Source organism: Bos javanicus, chromosome 12 (genome assembly GCF_032452875.1).
Source record: "Bos javanicus breed banteng chromosome 12, ARS-OSU_banteng_1.0, whole genome shotgun sequence".
NCBI classification, from domain to species: domain Eukaryota; kingdom Metazoa; phylum Chordata; class Mammalia; order Artiodactyla; family Bovidae; genus Bos; species Bos javanicus.
In genome coordinates, this window is record NC_083879.1 from 30360675 (window position 1) to 30377808 (window position 17134).

General features: G+C 41.9%; 1 protein-coding gene across 2 annotated transcripts; it reads left to right on the forward strand.

Annotated features, from left to right (window-relative positions):
* The first annotated feature begins 2444 nt into the window (after positions 1-2444).
* On the forward strand, positions 2445-8729 carry HMGB1 (high mobility group box 1). 2 transcript variants are annotated; one of them, XM_061434848.1, is made up of 5 exons: positions 2445-2610; positions 4788-4951; positions 5176-5321; positions 5794-5968; positions 7019-8729. In XM_061434848.1, exons 2-5 carry the CDS (start codon positions 4802-4804, stop codon positions 7193-7195), a joined length of 648 nt encoding a protein of 215 aa, XP_061290832.1. In that variant the 5' UTR covers positions 2445-2610; positions 4788-4801; the 3' UTR covers positions 7196-8729. The 2 variants fall into 2 exon arrangements, with proteins under 2 accessions (XP_061290832.1, XP_061290833.1); XM_061434849.1 differs by lacking the exon at positions 2445-2610 and adding an exon at positions 3639-4362.
* Positions 8730-17134: the final 8405 nt, after the last annotated feature.

Sequence of the window (17134 nt, forward strand, 5' to 3'; positions counted from 1 at the left end):
TGAGAAATGTGCCTGTAAGTGGAGGTCTTAATATCCTTCCTTGTGTCATGGCCCCTGATATACTTGGGAGTAAATGAAGCAACCATCACTAGACTGAATGAGGAATAGTACTGTTTGAGGATAGAATTTTTTTAAAAAAGCTTAATTTGCAACCACTGCCTTCATATAAAAATAAAATATGAAGAAAAGCTCAAGGCTAATTGCACTTGAGTTTTTCTAAGTCATGAGTTTAAAGAGGTCAGCATAATCTTAAATCTTTGAAAAATAAGTTTAATCTTTACAACCACTTAGTGATAACTTCCATTTTATAGCTGAAAGATATGAAGCACAAAGAAGTTTAAAAAAAAAAACTTGTCTGAGATTGTAGAGCTAGTAAGTAGCAGAGCAAGGATCTGAACCCAGGTCTATTGATATTTAAATCCAGTGCCTGTTACTTACCATAGCATCCTGCTGAAATAGAAACCTGTGTTGGGCCCATTGTTCTCTTGTTCTGTGACCATAAGCTGACCCTGGAAGGAGTAAGCTATTAGAAATAACTGGTAAAAGTATCTAAAAAAGTGGTTGATCCAGAGCAAACCCAACGATGCTCCTGGAAAATACTGATAGTACAATCTTCAAGTAATAGTCAAATTTTGATATCATGGATGCCCTAAAATGTAATCATTCTCATGAATATTTTGTAATATAGTCATTGAGAAGATAAAACAGAATTAAAATAACCTAGATTTAAATAAAGCATAAAATTAGATTAATGGAGGGAAGTAAAGAAGAGCACATATGTATGAAAACAGTATAAAAGTTAACTTTAGATGTTTGCTTTTTTAAACACCAATAACTTTAAGCACATTATACTAGTTTATATATTTTTAATATTATTTCTTTTCATGTTCATATAGCATGCATTGTCCACTCACCAAGACTATAAACCCTGATAGCAATTATGTATTTTTTTTTAAAAAAGGAGTAAGCATTAAAATCATAGTCAGGAGAGGTTATCTCTCTGTCTGTTCTCATGTAGCTTAATAAATTTGAGAAAGCATATTATGTTATGGATGTTTACATGGGATATATGAAAAAAACTAACAAAATTATTTAACTTTGGTCTGTTAAATTTGGAGGAATTGGCTGGTGGGTTTAGAAGTGTATAAACATACCACTAGAGAGTGAAAAAAAGGGAAGTCTGTTGTAACTGAATAGGGGTGTGGTCTGCTCAGGCTACAGAGCAATAGATAATAGTTTCATAAAGGGGCGATATAAGCGTATGGTCTCCAGAACTGGCTATTAGAGCCCGCACATTTTCCTCACAGACATAATGTAAGTTTGTCTGTTAAAACCAGCCACCTTGGTGGGTTAGGGAAGCCACAGCCTATGGATTTGGGCATGGGCACTCTCTGCCTCCATCTAATCCTCCGGGTAACAATATACCTACAACTCCTGTAACCCTAGAGCAGTTACATGGATGCACTAAGTGGTGCGATGGGAAAGAAAGATAGCATCACAAGGATTCGTTTGATTATCACAGTAATCCACACCAAGTCAAATAAAACAGCCCAACAGTTAAAAATGTGGTCTCTAATGAATTTGCTAATTCTAGCAGGCCCTCCCAAACATTTCCTGCTGGAGTACCCCGCATCGAAATGAAGTGGCTGTACTTTAATTTCATGGAAGAATCGTTTGATTTCCAGGAAGTTAAGACAGGGCTTTGTATTTAAATAAAAAGTTCCAGACAAGCTGTGAAACTCGAGCAAACCAAGAAAAAGGATGAAACTAAATGCCTGTTGAGTGACTCAAGGTTTCAGCTGCTCTGCAAACCTGACGGTGCGGGCTTAAGAGCCCAGAAAAGGGGTGTTTTAAAAGCGGCTGACTGGATCGTTGTCACTTTCTTATAGGAAAAGCCCTGCCTTTCCAGAGATCTAAAGTGTAATGCAACCGTATGTGGTTGAGAAGTTCGAATCTTGGCTGCTTTCGCCCCTCTGCACAAGCAGAAACCCCGGTTTTCGGGGACCGTGATCTCATCGTGTCGTTCTCACTTTTGAAGGTCTGTTAAAAGTCTGGGGCCTCTTATCTCAACGGCTGTGGAAGTGAGTTTGGGGTGAGAAAGGGGGGGGGAGGTCTGTGGGTGTCTCTTTTGCCTGAGGAGTTGGAGACACTTGTGGAAAAGTCAGGCCCTTTTCGCTCCGGCGGCCGCTCGGGTGTGGGGCTGGCTTGGGTTAGACACATGCACACATACACCATAGAGCTCTGCTTTCCCGTAGCAGCTGCTGCCTCTGCCTCTGCCTCTCCCGCCTCAGCCTCTCTGCCCGGCACACACACACATTCAGATTTGCGCGCTGTTTCAATCCTTGATGACGTGTCCCCGGAGACAGCCAATAGCAGGCGGGCTCTGGTCAGGACAATGGGAGGTATCGGGCCAATGAGCGAGCCCCGTGAGTTGGCGGTAGCCAATAGGCGCGGCGCTGGCTGGAGAGTAATGTTACAGAGCGGAGAGAGTGAGGAGGCTGCGTCTGGCTCCCGCTCTCACAGCCATTGCAGTACATTGAGCTCCATAGAGACAGCGCCGGGGCAAGTGAGAGCCGGACGGGCACTGGGCGACTCTGTGCCTCGCGGAGGGTGAGTCCGGGGCAGCGCCGCGGCGGGGAGAGCGCCTCCGGCAGCTCCTCAGCCCGCGCGGCGGCCGGATCCCCGCGGCCGGGAGCCGGCGGGTCAGGATCCACACAAAGGCAAATGAGGGGGGACCGTGGGGGGAAACTGCGCACGGAGCGAGCCTCCCCTCGGGCGCCGGGAGCCCTGCCCCGCGCCGGAGCCCCGGCCCCCGGGGCCGCCTGAGGCGCCGCGAGCCCCGAGCCCCGCGAGTTTCCACCCCCGGCGGCGTCCGCGCTGACTGGCGCAAAAAAAAAAAAAAAATTTTTTTTTCCATTAAAAAAAAATTTTTTTAACGTGTTTTTGAACCCCCGGGGCCGAGCGTTCGGGCGGCCGGCGTGCGCGGGGGGCGGCGGGCCGCCGGGCGGGCGGGCGGCGCTTCACGGCTGCATTGGCCGCCGCAGAGCCGGGCGCCGGCGGCGAGCGGGCGAGCGAGCGCGGGCGGGCGGGCGCTGCGGGCGGGCGGCGGCGCGGGGCCGGGGCCGGGGGCGGCGGCGCGGGGCCGGGCCCGCCGGCCTGAGCCCGAGCCCGGGGCCGGGCGCGGCGGCCGGGCGGCGGGGGGGAGCGGCGCCGCGGCGCTCGCTGGATAACATGGCTGACTCGGCCCGGCGCTGCTGGCTGGAGAGAAAACAAGGCGGGCGCGGGCGGGGGGGAAGCTGGGCGCAGCAGTTCCGAGGCAACTTTTTTTTTTCCTCTTCTGCCAGCCCCGCGTCCCCCCGAGTGCGGGGGCGGCGGGCCGCGCGGAGGGAGACGGGGAGCGGCGGGCCGGGGGCGCCTCCCGAGGCGGGGGCCCCCACCTCACACACACACACCGCGGACGGGGGAGGGGGAGGGTCCGGCCGCGCGCCCCCCGCCCCTCCCCCCGGCCGTCATGGCCGAGTGTGTGCGCCAGAGCGCGCCGCGCACCCCGCCCGCCGGCGCTCGCACTCACTCTCGCACACTCACTCTCGCGCACACACTCACACACATACACACACAAAGGGAAGGAGCCATATTCTCTCGCTCGCCCTCGCGGCGGCGGCGGCGCAGGCGGGGAAGACGCGCAGCGGCCATTCCGTGCGCGCCGGCCCCGGCGGCCGCGGGCGGAGCCAGCCCCCATTTCGAGCGGGGCTGCTCCCTCCGCCGAGCCGACAAAATGGGGGAGGCCGACGGGCCTGCGCGGGGCGGCGGGCGCACGTGGCGGGCCCCGCGCGCGGGGATCCGGGCCTGAAGGCCCGGTCGCCGCTCCCCCCCCCGCCCCGGGGGGGTGGCGGCCTCCCAGCGCGCGGCCCCGAAGTTGGCGGGCGGGCGGGAGTAAGGGGGCCCGGGTGGCGGGAAGGTGTGCGAAGCCCGCCCCGCGCGGCGCCCCAACTTTTCAGAGCTTAAAAATATATGTGTATATATATATTCCCCGGGTGGGGGCGGGGGGCAGCCCGAGCCACGAGCAGGAGTGGCTTTTGTCCCTCATCGTTGTTTACTCGAAGAAACTTCAGACCGGACGTGTTTAGTCAGAACCGAAATACATCTCGGGGCCAAACCGATAGGAAGCGAGGCTGCCTGGCGGTGGCAGCCGCGCAAATAGCACCGCCAACCCCCCACACCACCCCACCCCCAGCCTGGGTCCGAGCTGCCGCTTCCACGGTCCCTCCTCCCGGCAAAGTTTTGTGCCGAGAAGAGAATATTTTAAAGCAATCATGGGGAAAACTTTAGACGAGCGGGGAATCTGGCCCGTAATCCGGAAAGGTCTACTCAACTTTGGCTCTTACCTACTCCTTACGTAGCTGCATGAATCTGCAGCATTCCTTTTCTGACCTTTGGGTTTGTTGATTAATAATGATTTCTTACATGAAAAAAAAAAATTTTAATGACCACTTAGGTATTACATTCAAAACAGATGCAGGGAGATAATTCACAAATACGGTATGAGTGTACCATTGTGTCTACACTTTCTTTGAGATCCCACTGAAGGACCGTTTATTGGGTTGGTGCAGACTCTTCTAGGAATTGTCCATCCCTGACATTTTCTTTGATATTGTGAGGGGTTGTTGCCAAGGCCGTGTTTAATAACCAGTGCCATGCTGTTCATTGACTCCCCAAGAAGTTAGAGTGCTCTTCGGTGCCATAAATTTCATTGTTAACATTAAACTTGTGTTTTTTTTATTTTTTAGAAAAATAATTAAACATGGGCAAAGGAGATCCTAAGAAGCCGAGAGGCAAAATGTCATCATATGCATTCTTTGTGCAAACTTGCCGGGAGGAGCACAAGAAGAAGCACCCGGATGCTTCTGTCAACTTCTCAGAGTTTTCTAAGAAGTGCTCAGAGAGGTGGAAGGTAAGAGGGCTGAAAACCTACTGAGTAGGCAATAAAGGCTGAATTCCAAATTGCGATTTTTTTTTTTTTTTAAAGCTTCGGTACAATTTGCAAATGTGGGTGTTGATGTCGGAACAGGTTACTAAATATTTAGCAAAGGATACTGCATTTTATTCATTTCCATACTTCACAATTGGTTAAAATTTTGTTAACTCATGTAAGTTTACAATTTTTTTTTTTTACAGACCATGTCTGCTAAAGAGAAAGGAAAATTTGAAGACATGGCAAAGGCGGACAAGGCCCGTTATGAAAGAGAAATGAAAACTTATATTCCTCCTAAAGGGGAAACAAAAAAGAAGTTCAAGGATCCCAATGCACCTAAGAGGCCTCCGTAAGTATCTTGCCTGTTTTGATTTTTCAGGAAGTATTTTATTGTAGACAAATTTAGCAGGCCACCCTGTGGATCTCCAGTCTGTAATCAAAGTTTCTTAGCTAACTGGTATTGGTATATTTAAATTTTGTAAAATTTCTCTTGGGTGGCAGTTTTAGTTAGAGCGGTGAAATTAGATACTGACCTCACCCAATATGTCTCCTAAATGTAGTTTTGATTCTTTTTTATTTCTTGAGAAATCATAAGAGTAATTGCAGAATGTTCATTTGGAATACTAATAAATAATATATGTTCAACTAGTAATGTTGTAAGTTAAAATAACTGTGTAAATTAAGTCTAGTGAGGGATATTTAGCATTTTATAACATGATACCCTGTCAGATATGTGGTAGAAATTAGAAGTGGCTTTTATATAGCAGTACAACACAGTTGTTGGTAAACCTGCAATTCTAAACTTAAATCTCTCCTTTTAGTTCGGCCTTTTTCTTGTTTTGTTCTGAGTATCGTCCAAAAATCAAAGGCGAACATCCTGGCCTGTCTATTGGTGATGTTGCAAAGAAATTGGGAGAGATGTGGAATAACACTGCTGCGGATGATAAGCAGCCTTATGAGAAGAAGGCTGCTAAGCTGAAGGAAAAGTATGAAAAGGTAAGCAGTGCGGGTTTGGTGTAGCGGTGGAGGAGTATGCCAGATGTTAGATGAACAGCTGTACTTGGTACTGCAGCTTAATTTCCTATTTTATGATTTCTAATAGGTGTGGTGCAGTGTTGAGTATAACAACTATTCAGTGCACCATTAGCTGTAGTCTGCAAGTCCCTTTCCATCTTTCAAAGAATGTAGATCAAATAAATTGTTAAAGTTGTTTGACTTAACATAATTTGCCTTGGGCAAGGGCCATATACACTTAAGCTGGTTTTGTTATTCTCCACCATGTGAATTTATGAAAATTCTGGTAGTCACTTTGAATCAGATAATGTCATTATTTTAACTGTTCAGGCACACAACATAAAAATAGGCTGGACCAAGTAATACAGATCTGTATTGTTCATAAACACCCTGAAACACTTATGTTCTTTCCCTTATATTAAAAACTTGACTAAGTTAGAAAGTTTAAAATATTTTGATCTGTACAGTAAATTGATAACAGAAAAAGCTATAACCTCCCCTTATACTTTTAATTGAAATATTAAGTAAAGTTAGATTTTAGGTTATTTAGTCATTCTGGAGAAATATATCCATTTCTAGATGTTTCTGAACCTAGTTGCATGCTTGGTGGCAGATAACTTTTTTTTTTTTTTTATGGAGAGATTTCCTGCTATGGATTAGGGTCTGTCAGTATAAACCTGTAGAATGCTTTTTTGCATTCAGAAGGTGGCAGTGTCTACCCTTTAATCAGTCTCTACATTCTAGTTTTAATAAACTAAAGTTTGGATGTGGTATATAGTTGTACTTCAGTGAGGCATAGCAATGCAAATATTAGACAATGTCATACCATGAGCTCTGGCTTATTTAGTTATCTCATAATATTTTTATGAGTGTTTGTGAAAGTCCAAGTTGGTGTGAATCTTCAGATAAATGGTATTTTAGTGTATCTGAGTCCTTGTTTTTTCCATAAAGTTTTGCCTGTTACTTTTATTTCTCCCATTACTTAACTGTTTGGTCTTTCGTCCCACTTTCTTCCTGCCTTTATTTTGGAAGGATATTGCCGCATACCGAGCTAAAGGGAAGCCTGATGCAGCAAAAAAGGGAGTTGTCAAGGCTGAAAAGAGCAAGAAAAAGAAGGAAGAGGAGGAAGATGAGGAAGATGAAGAGGATGAGGAGGAGGAAGAAGATGAAGAGGATGAGGAGGAGGAAGAAGATGATGATGATGAATAAGTTGGTTCTAGCGCAGTTTTTTGTTTTTTTTTTTTTCTTGTCTATAAAGCATTTAACCCCCCTGTACACAACTCACTCCTTTTAAAGAAAAAAAAATTGAAATGTAAGGCTGTGTAAGATTTGTTTTTAAACTGTACAGTGTCTTTTTTTGTATAGTTAACACACTACCGAATGTGTCTTTAGATAGCCCTGTCCTGGTGGTATTTTCAATAGCCACTAACCTTGCCTGGTACAGTATGGGGGTTGTAAATTGGCATGGAAATTTAAAGCAGGTTCTTGTTGGTGCACAGCACAAATTAGTTATATATGGGGATGGTAGTTTTTTCATCTTCAGTTGTCTCTGATGCAGCTTATACGAATAATTGTTGTTCTGTTAACTGAATACCACTCTGTAATTGCAAAAAAAAGAAAAAGAAAAAAAGTTGCAGCTGTTTTGTTGACATTCTGAATGCTTCTAAGTAAATACAATTTTTTTTATTAGTATTGTTGTCCTTTTCATAGGTCTGGAAATTTTTCTTAAGGGGAAGCTAGTCTTTTGCTTTTGCCCATTTTGGATCACACGGAATTACCACACTGTTTATCTTTCATATAGTTAGCTGATAAAAAGCTTTTGTCTGCACACCCTGCATACCCATGATGAGGGTAATAAAAGTTGAATTGAGACACCTTTCATCCATAACTGAAACTTCAGTCTTGACCAGTTGATAGCGGATTTCACATAGCCCAGTTACATTTACCAAGTGAAGAGTAACCAATCTATTCACAGCACGGGATTACTAGAATCAAACATTTTGAAAGTCTGTCCTTGAAGGACTAATAGAAAAGTATGTTCTAATCTTTACATGAGGACTCTACACTCTTTAACTCCCATTACCATGTAATGGCAGTTATATTTGCAGTTCCCACGTTAAAGACCCGAGAATGTATCCCCAAAAGCGTGAGCTTAAAATACAAGACTGCCATATTGTTTTTTTGTCGATGATTGTCCCAGCAAAGGCTCTGGGAAAAAGTGCTGGCTGTAAATGTCTTCTCCTTCTTATCCAAGTAGAGATTGTTTAGGAAACTTGAGACCCTTGGTTAAAGGTATTTTTAATTAATTGGGCTGACTTTAAAAGTTATATACCACATTTTAAATCAGGTATATCTTCCTGTATTATGGTTTGCCCCTTTATAAATCGAATAGACAAGGGAGGAAGACACTTTGTATTTCAGTATGAATTAACTGATTTATTTGAATTTGACTTTTCTTTACAAAACTCCAGCTCATTCATTAGGGTCATATGTTTATCTGCTTAGCAGTTTAGGGAACAATTTGGCAATTTTGTGGTTTTTGAGATTATTGTTCTCTTAAAGTGCCAGTGTTTTAAAATAGCGTTCTTGTAATTTTACACGCTTTTGTGATGGAGTGCTGTTTTGTTATATAATTTTGACTTGGATTCTTTCCATTTGCATTTGTTTATGTAATTTCAGGAGGAATACTGAACATCTGAGTCCTGGATGATACTAATAAACTAATAATTGCAGAGGTTTTAAATATTAGTTAAATGGCTTTCACTTAAGATTTTTGTTATATACATATTTTATCTTAATATCTCTTAGCAACATCCTTTAAGTGTAAGGGCTGCCAAAGTTTATCCTTTTAAAAATACTCACTTCACCCTTATAAATAGGTTAATGGGCTGATAAAAAAAGATTTCCATGAGACGTTCCATGTGTTCTCAGGCTGCTATCTATAAATTAGGAAAAAACTAATTTTGCTTCCAGACTACTGAGTAAGATAGTTTTCCAAAGCAAGGTACATGTAAGTAAAAAGCAGAATAGTGATTATAAATCTAAACTTCCCTTTTCTAAGCTAAAGGAGAGGACATCAAAGGAAGGCTGAAATTGTCAAAATTTATCAAATTTTTGGTCAAGAGGAACAAGGCGTTATCTCTGATTTACATGCAAGTTTCCTATAGCTATAGAAATTGTTGCTAGTAGGCAATCCTAAATGGGTAAATTCTGCCCTGAGGAACTTAAGTGGGTATTATGTGGCAGGAGATGTTGAGAATGGGAACAAGGATTTTTTCAGGTTAACTAACTGGATTCAGGTCTTGACAGGAAGACATGGACAAAAACCCTCTTAAATCTTCAGACATACTAGCTCTTCAGTATTCAAAAGTACACCCTGAAACTTTGGTATCCAAAATGCAAATAAAGGGAGGTAGGAGGCAATTTAAATAATTTAGTGGAAAACCCTTGTTTAACTGGAGATGGTTTTTTAAAAGTTAACGCAGAGGAACTATTTCAATGTTTAGAAACAGTTACAGCACTATGGGTTATAAAGATTTTCTTCACATCAGATTAAACTATAGTATTTTCTGCATTTTAAAAATTGATAAAATTGGCATACTGATTTAAAAACTAATTGTTTTCCTAAAGGTTGGGAGGTATTGGCTGGTTAGTTACTATGATTGTCCTTTTGGCCTTGCTATCAGTTACTGATATTTGCTGTATTAATTTTCTTAATCTGGAAATTGTGTCCTGTGCACCACAGGGGTAATACTCAAATGATAAAAGGTGAAAAGTGCCCGAGTGACAAGATGTTCAGCAAATACTTCCTTCACAGCCTGGGGGATTTTTTCAGTATTGTTAGACATTAGGGTAGTATCCAGCTGTATTGAAGATGCACTGGAAATATAAGACAGAAATTTCTGAATGGAAAGTGTGGGCAACTCCCTTGCTTGGCATCATATAAACCATGACAGAAGTTCAAATTTAGGTCTGTTCAGTGTAACAGGCCTCAAAGTGCCTGAAATACCTCTTTCAATACCAGCCAGGTACTTTCTGCATAGGATGGTATAACTATAAATTAGCACAAACCCATTACAGTTTACATCTTGGGATTAACTGCTGCTCAAGTGTGAACCATTGGCTAGTAACTAGTCTGTTAAGTGGTAACTTATTTAAAAAATTTTTTTCACATTGATGCATTGTCATTTTCTGTAAATTGACTCTTGAAATGCTTTTAAAACAACATAAAAGCTAGGAAACTCTGGATACCTATGCAACAAGAGATGCAAGCTGGTTCACTGGCCCGCTTGTTAACAGCGAAGACATGAACAGTGCTAACACTTGCCAGAACTTGGGAAGTTCCCTGGGTCTAAGCCAAGTTGGTCTGTGGAGTAAGTAACAAGGCAAAACGGGTCTGCTCTAGGAACACTGCTATTTAACAGTACACCCTGGCTCAGGACATGGGATGACAGGCATAATTTAATGGGCCATACTCCAGAATATGCCCACACCTTCTAGTAGGTTTTGGTCTGGAATCACAGCTGCCAGTAAAAATGAAGGTCACTCAGTGTCTGACTTTTCGACCCCATGAACTATATGCCCACCAGGCTCCTCTGTCCACAGGATTCTCCAGCAAGAACACTGGAGTGAGTAGCCATTCCCTTTTCCAGGGGAGCTTCCCAACCCAGGGATCAAATCTGGGTTTCCATTTTAGGCAGATTCTTTACCATCTGAGCCACCAGGGAAGCCTGAGTCATATCATTGGTTTGATCTATAGATGTAACTGGCTGAAAAGGAGGAAGCAGTAGTACAGATCTGGAATGATATGAGGAATTATGGCAGCTTGAACAATGGTAGGATCAAGGATGCAGAGAATGAAAGCCAATCAACAGTGGTGAGAAAATCAGTGAAAAAGAGACTCTTGTACTTTTTTTTCTCTTCAGTCACACAATTCAAACATACAAGTGACATTCCATGGTATGATGTTCCATAATACATTTGATAATTACTGATGTCATTCGTGTTGTTGGCTATTTTTTGCTATTCCTAACTACCACAGTGAACACCTTGAAATAGAATTGCCGAGTCAAGTGCATTTAAAATTTGGCAGATACTGACAAAAGGACCGCTTCCCCAAGGCTATCCTTACTGTGAAAGTTTTTAGTGATGATTTCTAAGATAAATCAGGATTTTTTTTTTTTACTGATTATTCTTTAGCTCTATGAAATGACTCCCTTTTTTTTTCCTTGTTGCATTATTTTTTTAATTTATTTTTTTAATTGAAGGATAACTGCTTTACAGACTCTCCATTTTTAAAAGATGAGAAATTAAAATACTGAAATACTGTTGTTTGTTCAGAGCCACCCAAACACGAGGTAGAATCAGACATGAGAGACCCTTGGGTGTGACTATTTAGACTGTTTCCACTACTGAACAAATTATTTCTCTATAAAGTTACTGCAATAATGAATTCATTGTGTGAAAATGAGGAACTTCCTATTTTGGCATCTTGGATCCAGAAGCTTTACCTGGGGAGGGATTTTTCTAGCAGAGGTTGTGTGTCAATCTTTACAGAAGCTGTAACCAATAGTTTCGGAGAAAAACTATAGTCAAGGATTGTGTGGGCCGGATTCCGGGCATTAGGAGATGATAGGTTATTTGGAAAAGAGGAATGGATATTGAGGATCTGCCTTAAATGGGATAAAATGATCACTGCTTCACGTCCTAGCTGGAGATGGTACTTTAGGAAAAGGGCATACTGCAAATGCATTTATAAGTGCAATTGTATTAATAGACTTTAAAGTGGAATTAAGCCTAGTTCCTTAGAATTACATAGAATCTCCAATTACAGGCTTTATCATACTTTTCCTTCACTGGGTTTCAACTAGGGATCATCCTATAAAGTGTTCTGAACATAAGCAGGTAAGAAAAGTCCTAAAGCAAATAAGCATGGGCTGGGGGTGAGTTGTACGTTACTCAATACTGTGAAGAATAAGAACTTGGGGCTGTTCACAGCAAGGATGTGGCAGCCCCCTCCCTACTCCCCCGCCTAACTTTCAGGGAACCTCAAGTCTTGCTCTGCCACTTGGAGTCCACCTGTCTGGGACTTGGGCATGGTGAATGGGCTAGACACACACAGGCTGAGAAGTCTTTTTTCTTTTTTTTATAAGAGGATCAAGAGGTGTCATTGCTTTGGGACTGCAAAGAGATCAAACCAGTCAGTCCTAAAGGAAATCAATTCTGAAAATTCAATGGAAGAACTGATGCTGAAGCTGAAGCTGCAATACTTCGGCCACCTGATGTGAAGAACCGACTCATTGGAAAAGACCCTGATGCTGGGAAAGATTGAAGGCAAAAGGAAAAGAGGTCAAGAGAGGATGAGATGATTGGATAGCATCACCGACTCAATGGACATGAATCTGAGCAAACTCTGGGAAATGGTGAAGGACAGGGGAGCCTGGTGGGCTACAGTACATGGGGTCACAGAGTCATGCACGACTTACCGACTGAATGACAGCAAAGAGTAAAGCATAGTGCCAGTGTAGGGTCCTAGCACATTAGAAGTGAAAGGCTCTAGGCTCTTGGGAGTCCAGCTGGTGCATTTGCACAGAGCAGTGAGTCGGTAGAGGCCCACCAAAATTCAAAGGCTGGCTCAGAGACCAAAAGCAGTATCAAAACAATCTAGCAGCACCAGACTAAGAGCAGGTGCAAAGAAATTTACGAGTTTCTTCCCCTTCCCTGTAAGGACAGGAACCGGGTGTTGGGGGGGGGGGGGGCACAGCTGGAAGCCTTCCTCCCTAACTCTTTTTCTGCCTGGGTTCCCCTGCCTTGGCTACGATTGTTCCAGCAAGTCAGCACACTGCTATGATTCCTGTGACTCCTCTCTGGCCTTCCTCCTTCTGTTTACTTGGACTCAGGACACTTACAGGCAAAACAAAACTAAAATACTGTCAATCATGTAGAAACTGATAAGCTGCCTGATTCTAAAGGGCTGGGAAGCCCCAGAAGAATGTGTGCTGCGTATGAGTCCTTAGAACTGCAACCTGAACTCCAGAAGAAGGAAGGATTGCAATGCACTGCAATCTCTTTTGAAAAACTGTTATTGTGAGTAAAATTTACATTCATTGAAAGAAAACAACCAAGAAACCAAAAATCTACAATTCTATCAACAATTAACATATTATGCGCCCTTGTAGTTTTATATATGTAACATGATTAACACACGTATATTGGTGCTAAGTCGCTTCAGTCGTGTTCGACTCTTCTCGACCCTATGGAGCATAGCCACCAGGCTCCTCTGTCCGTGGGATTCTCCAGGCAAGAATACTGGAGCCGGTTGCCATTTCCTCCTCCAGGGGATCTTTCTGACCCAGGGTTCAAACCTGCATCTCTTGCATCTCCTGCATTGGCAGGCAGATTCTTTACCACTAGCACCACTTGGGAAATGCAACACATATATATGTGATTAATAAATAAAATATATGTGTATATATTTACTTATTTAATCTGAGGTGAGATTCTCATAAGATAAAATGAACAATTCAATGTCATTTAGTACATTCACAGTGTTGTGCAACACCACCACTAGTTCCAAACATTTTCATCACCCCAGAAGGAAATCTTGTACCATCAATTCCTCCCTCCCCCTTGACTCTTGGCAAAACCCAATCTGCATTGTCTCCATGGATTTACCTATTGTGGGTATTTCATATAAATGGAACTGTACAATATGCGACCTTTTGTGTCTAGCTTCTTTCACTGAGCATTGCTTCTCAAGGTTCATCCACATAGTGGTACGTATCAGTATTTCATTCCTTTTTGTGGCTGAATAATATTCCATTGGTGGTATATATCACAATTCATGTATTCATTCATCCATTGATGGACACTGGACCAGTACTCCTATGAACATGCATGTTCATGTATTGTTTTGAATACCTGTTTTCAATTCTCCGTGTACATATGTAAGAATGGAATTACTGGATCTCGTGATAATTCTGTGTTTAATCTTTTGAGGGACCACAATGGCTAAGATGACTCTTCTACAGCAGCTGAACCACTTTACATTCCCTCTAGCAACGGATGAGCATTCCAACTTCTCCACAACCTCACCAACACTTCCTGTTTCCCATGCATATCTGTGATAGCCATCCTAGTGCGTGCATCTCCTTGTGGTATTGACTGTATTACCCTAATGACTAACGATACTAAACATCTTTTCATGTGCTTATTGGCCATTTGCACACCTTCTTGGGAGAACTAATTTAAGTTCTTTGCCAATTTTTAAAAAAATGACTTATTTTTTGGTTGCCCTGGGTCTTGGTTGCTGTGCTTGGGCTTTTTCTCTAGTTGCAGAGTGGGGACTCCTCTTCACTGTGGTACACGGGCTTCTCATTGCCATGGCTTCTCCTGTTGCAGAGCCAAGGCTCTAGAGCACAGGCTCAGTGGTTGTGGCCGCACAGACTTAGTTGCTCCGCAGAACATGAAATCTTCCTGAACCAGGGATCGAACCTATGTCCCCTGCATTGGCAGGTGGATGCTTATCCACTGTACTACCAGGGAAGTCCGCCTTGCCCATTTTCAAATTGGGTTGTGGTATATATATTTGTTTTACAAAAAAATGGTAACATATTTACAAACATTCTATTTGAAAATGACTTTTACGGAAAACAATCTTTATTAAACTAACTTTATCATCATATATTCTTATTGTGCTCTGCATTGCATCATTTCTACTGCCTCCATGGTTTTCCACTGAGTAAATATAAAATATCATACATTCTGTGCCAAATGTATTTTAAATTGATGTTGCTAGAGGACTTCCCTGATGGGGTCCAGTGGCCAAGACTCCAAGCTCCCGATGCAGGGGGCCCAGCTTCAACCCCTGATCAGGGAACTAGATCCTATATACCACGACTAAAGGTTGAAGATTTCACGTGCCGCAACCAAGGCCTGGCACAGCCAAATCAATTAATTTTAAAAATACCATAAATGATCTAGTCAATCCCATCTTATTAGACGTTTGTGTGGTTTCTGATTTTTTAGTTAGTTTTATTGAAGTATAGTTGATTTACAATGTTGGATTAATTTCTGCTGTGCAGCAAAGTGATGCACACATACATTTACACTCTTTTTCATATTCTTTTTCATTATGGTTTGTCACAAGATATTGAATAAAGTTCTCTGTGTTTTCCTTCTGTAGGAAGGACCTTGCTTGTTGATTTTTTAAGTATTTTGAATAAGGCTAAGATGACTCATCTTTTCTTGTACCCATACTTTTGTGTCCATGATTATTTTGTTAGGTTATACATATTCCTCAAAGTTAAATGGATGAATTTGAAGTCAGTTTTTGAATGAAATGAAATGATTAATTTGGTTTTACCAAGTCGCCTTGAGCAAGTTTGCACCCAAATGTGATAACTTTTTAAAAGGCTATTGAGACAATTTTACATATAAGAGATATGTAGGTTCATGATTTCTAAGATTCTATAAAGCAGTGGGGGAAATTGTGAAAGGGGTAAGCCTTCAAAAGCAAGCAGATTAAAAGCCTTAAAAACCTGGAGAGCTGTTGGGTTGAAATGACTGTTCTCCTTTATGCTTCTGTTATTTTACTACTTTTCAGGTTGAAGATTAACAGAAAGCACTTTTATATTTAAGTAATTGCAGGACTGCAAAAAGAGAATGTGTGGATCAATTGGAATGGGTGAAAAAACTTTGAAATTTTTGCAAAACCATTAGAGCTTCTTGCTTTTCATTTCATTGGATCTAGTTGTATTCTTCATAATAATCTACATGATTTCCAAAACTTACTAGTCATTTGTATCAGAATTATTTTCTTTAAATACAGTTAACTGTGCTTTCACATGTGATTTAACACCGAGACACAGGTCAACAATTCTTCTAGGGAGTACATGTCTTATCAAATAGTGGTCAACAGGTCAACATAAAATTGGATTAATTATAAAAAAAAATTATCTTCTAGTCAGTCCCATAGGAATTTATTTCATACATTGATAAGTATTGGATTTTACACTATATGGATCAAACCTGAAAAGTAATATAAATTTTTCACTTCTTTTAAGGACCAAAACTTTAGAGATCAACATTGTAAAACTTTATATCATGAATTTATATATACTGAGCTTCTACAGATAATTATAATGAACCATTAGAAGTAATATTGATTTTATTTTTAAAAATTAGGTAAGAGATACATTATTGTAAATCTAATATTTGAAGGGTTTTTTTTTTTAATGTTAAGGTCTTGAGAATTTTTAAAGAATAACAGTTAAGAATCAAACTGACTTGGGAAAAAACAACAGAGATATAGTTTTATTATTATTGTTTTTTGCTATGTCTTCATTTTAAGGCCCAATAAAATTTTTTCTCACCTTTAAAACCAAGGAGTCTTGCTGCTGCTGCTTCTGCTGCTGCTGCTAAGTCGCTTCAGTCGTGTCCGACTCTGTGCGACCCCACTAGGCTCCTCTGTCCCTGGGATTCTCCAGGCAAGAACACTGGAATGGGTTGCCATTTCCTTCTCCAGTGCATGAAAGTGAAAAGTGAAAGTGAAGTCGCTCAGTCGTGCCCGACTCTTAGCGACCTCATGCACTGCAGCCTACCAGGCTCCTCCGTCCATGGGATTTTCCAGGCAAGAGTACTGGAGTGGGTTGCCATTGCCTTCTCCAAAGGAGTCTTAGTAGGCTATTATTAATAATATTTAAAATCTCACTTTAAAAAAAACCATAAAAATGGGACTTCCTTGATGGTCCAGTGGTTGGGACTCTGTGCTCCCTGTGCAGGGGATACAAGTTCAGTTCTTGATCAGGGAACCAAGATGCTACATGCCTTGTGATGCAGCCAAAAATACTAATAACAAATTTTAAAACATCATTAAAAACATTTCTCTTTTGTTTTACTATAAATATATTTTCTAAATGGGAAAATTATTTAGAAACTGCTAGTACAAATAGAAGTTAACCTCAAAATATATCTTCATTAGCTTTCATGCCTCCACCATCAAATAGGATGAAAAGATAACCCACAAAATGAATAAATGCTGAGGACAGAGTTTAGTATGTGCTTTAGTTCTTTTTATGTAAAGCTGTAAACCAAGAGGAAAGCATGCGATAAATAAGTGGACTTGCCCGGGACCTTGGGACAGTGTTT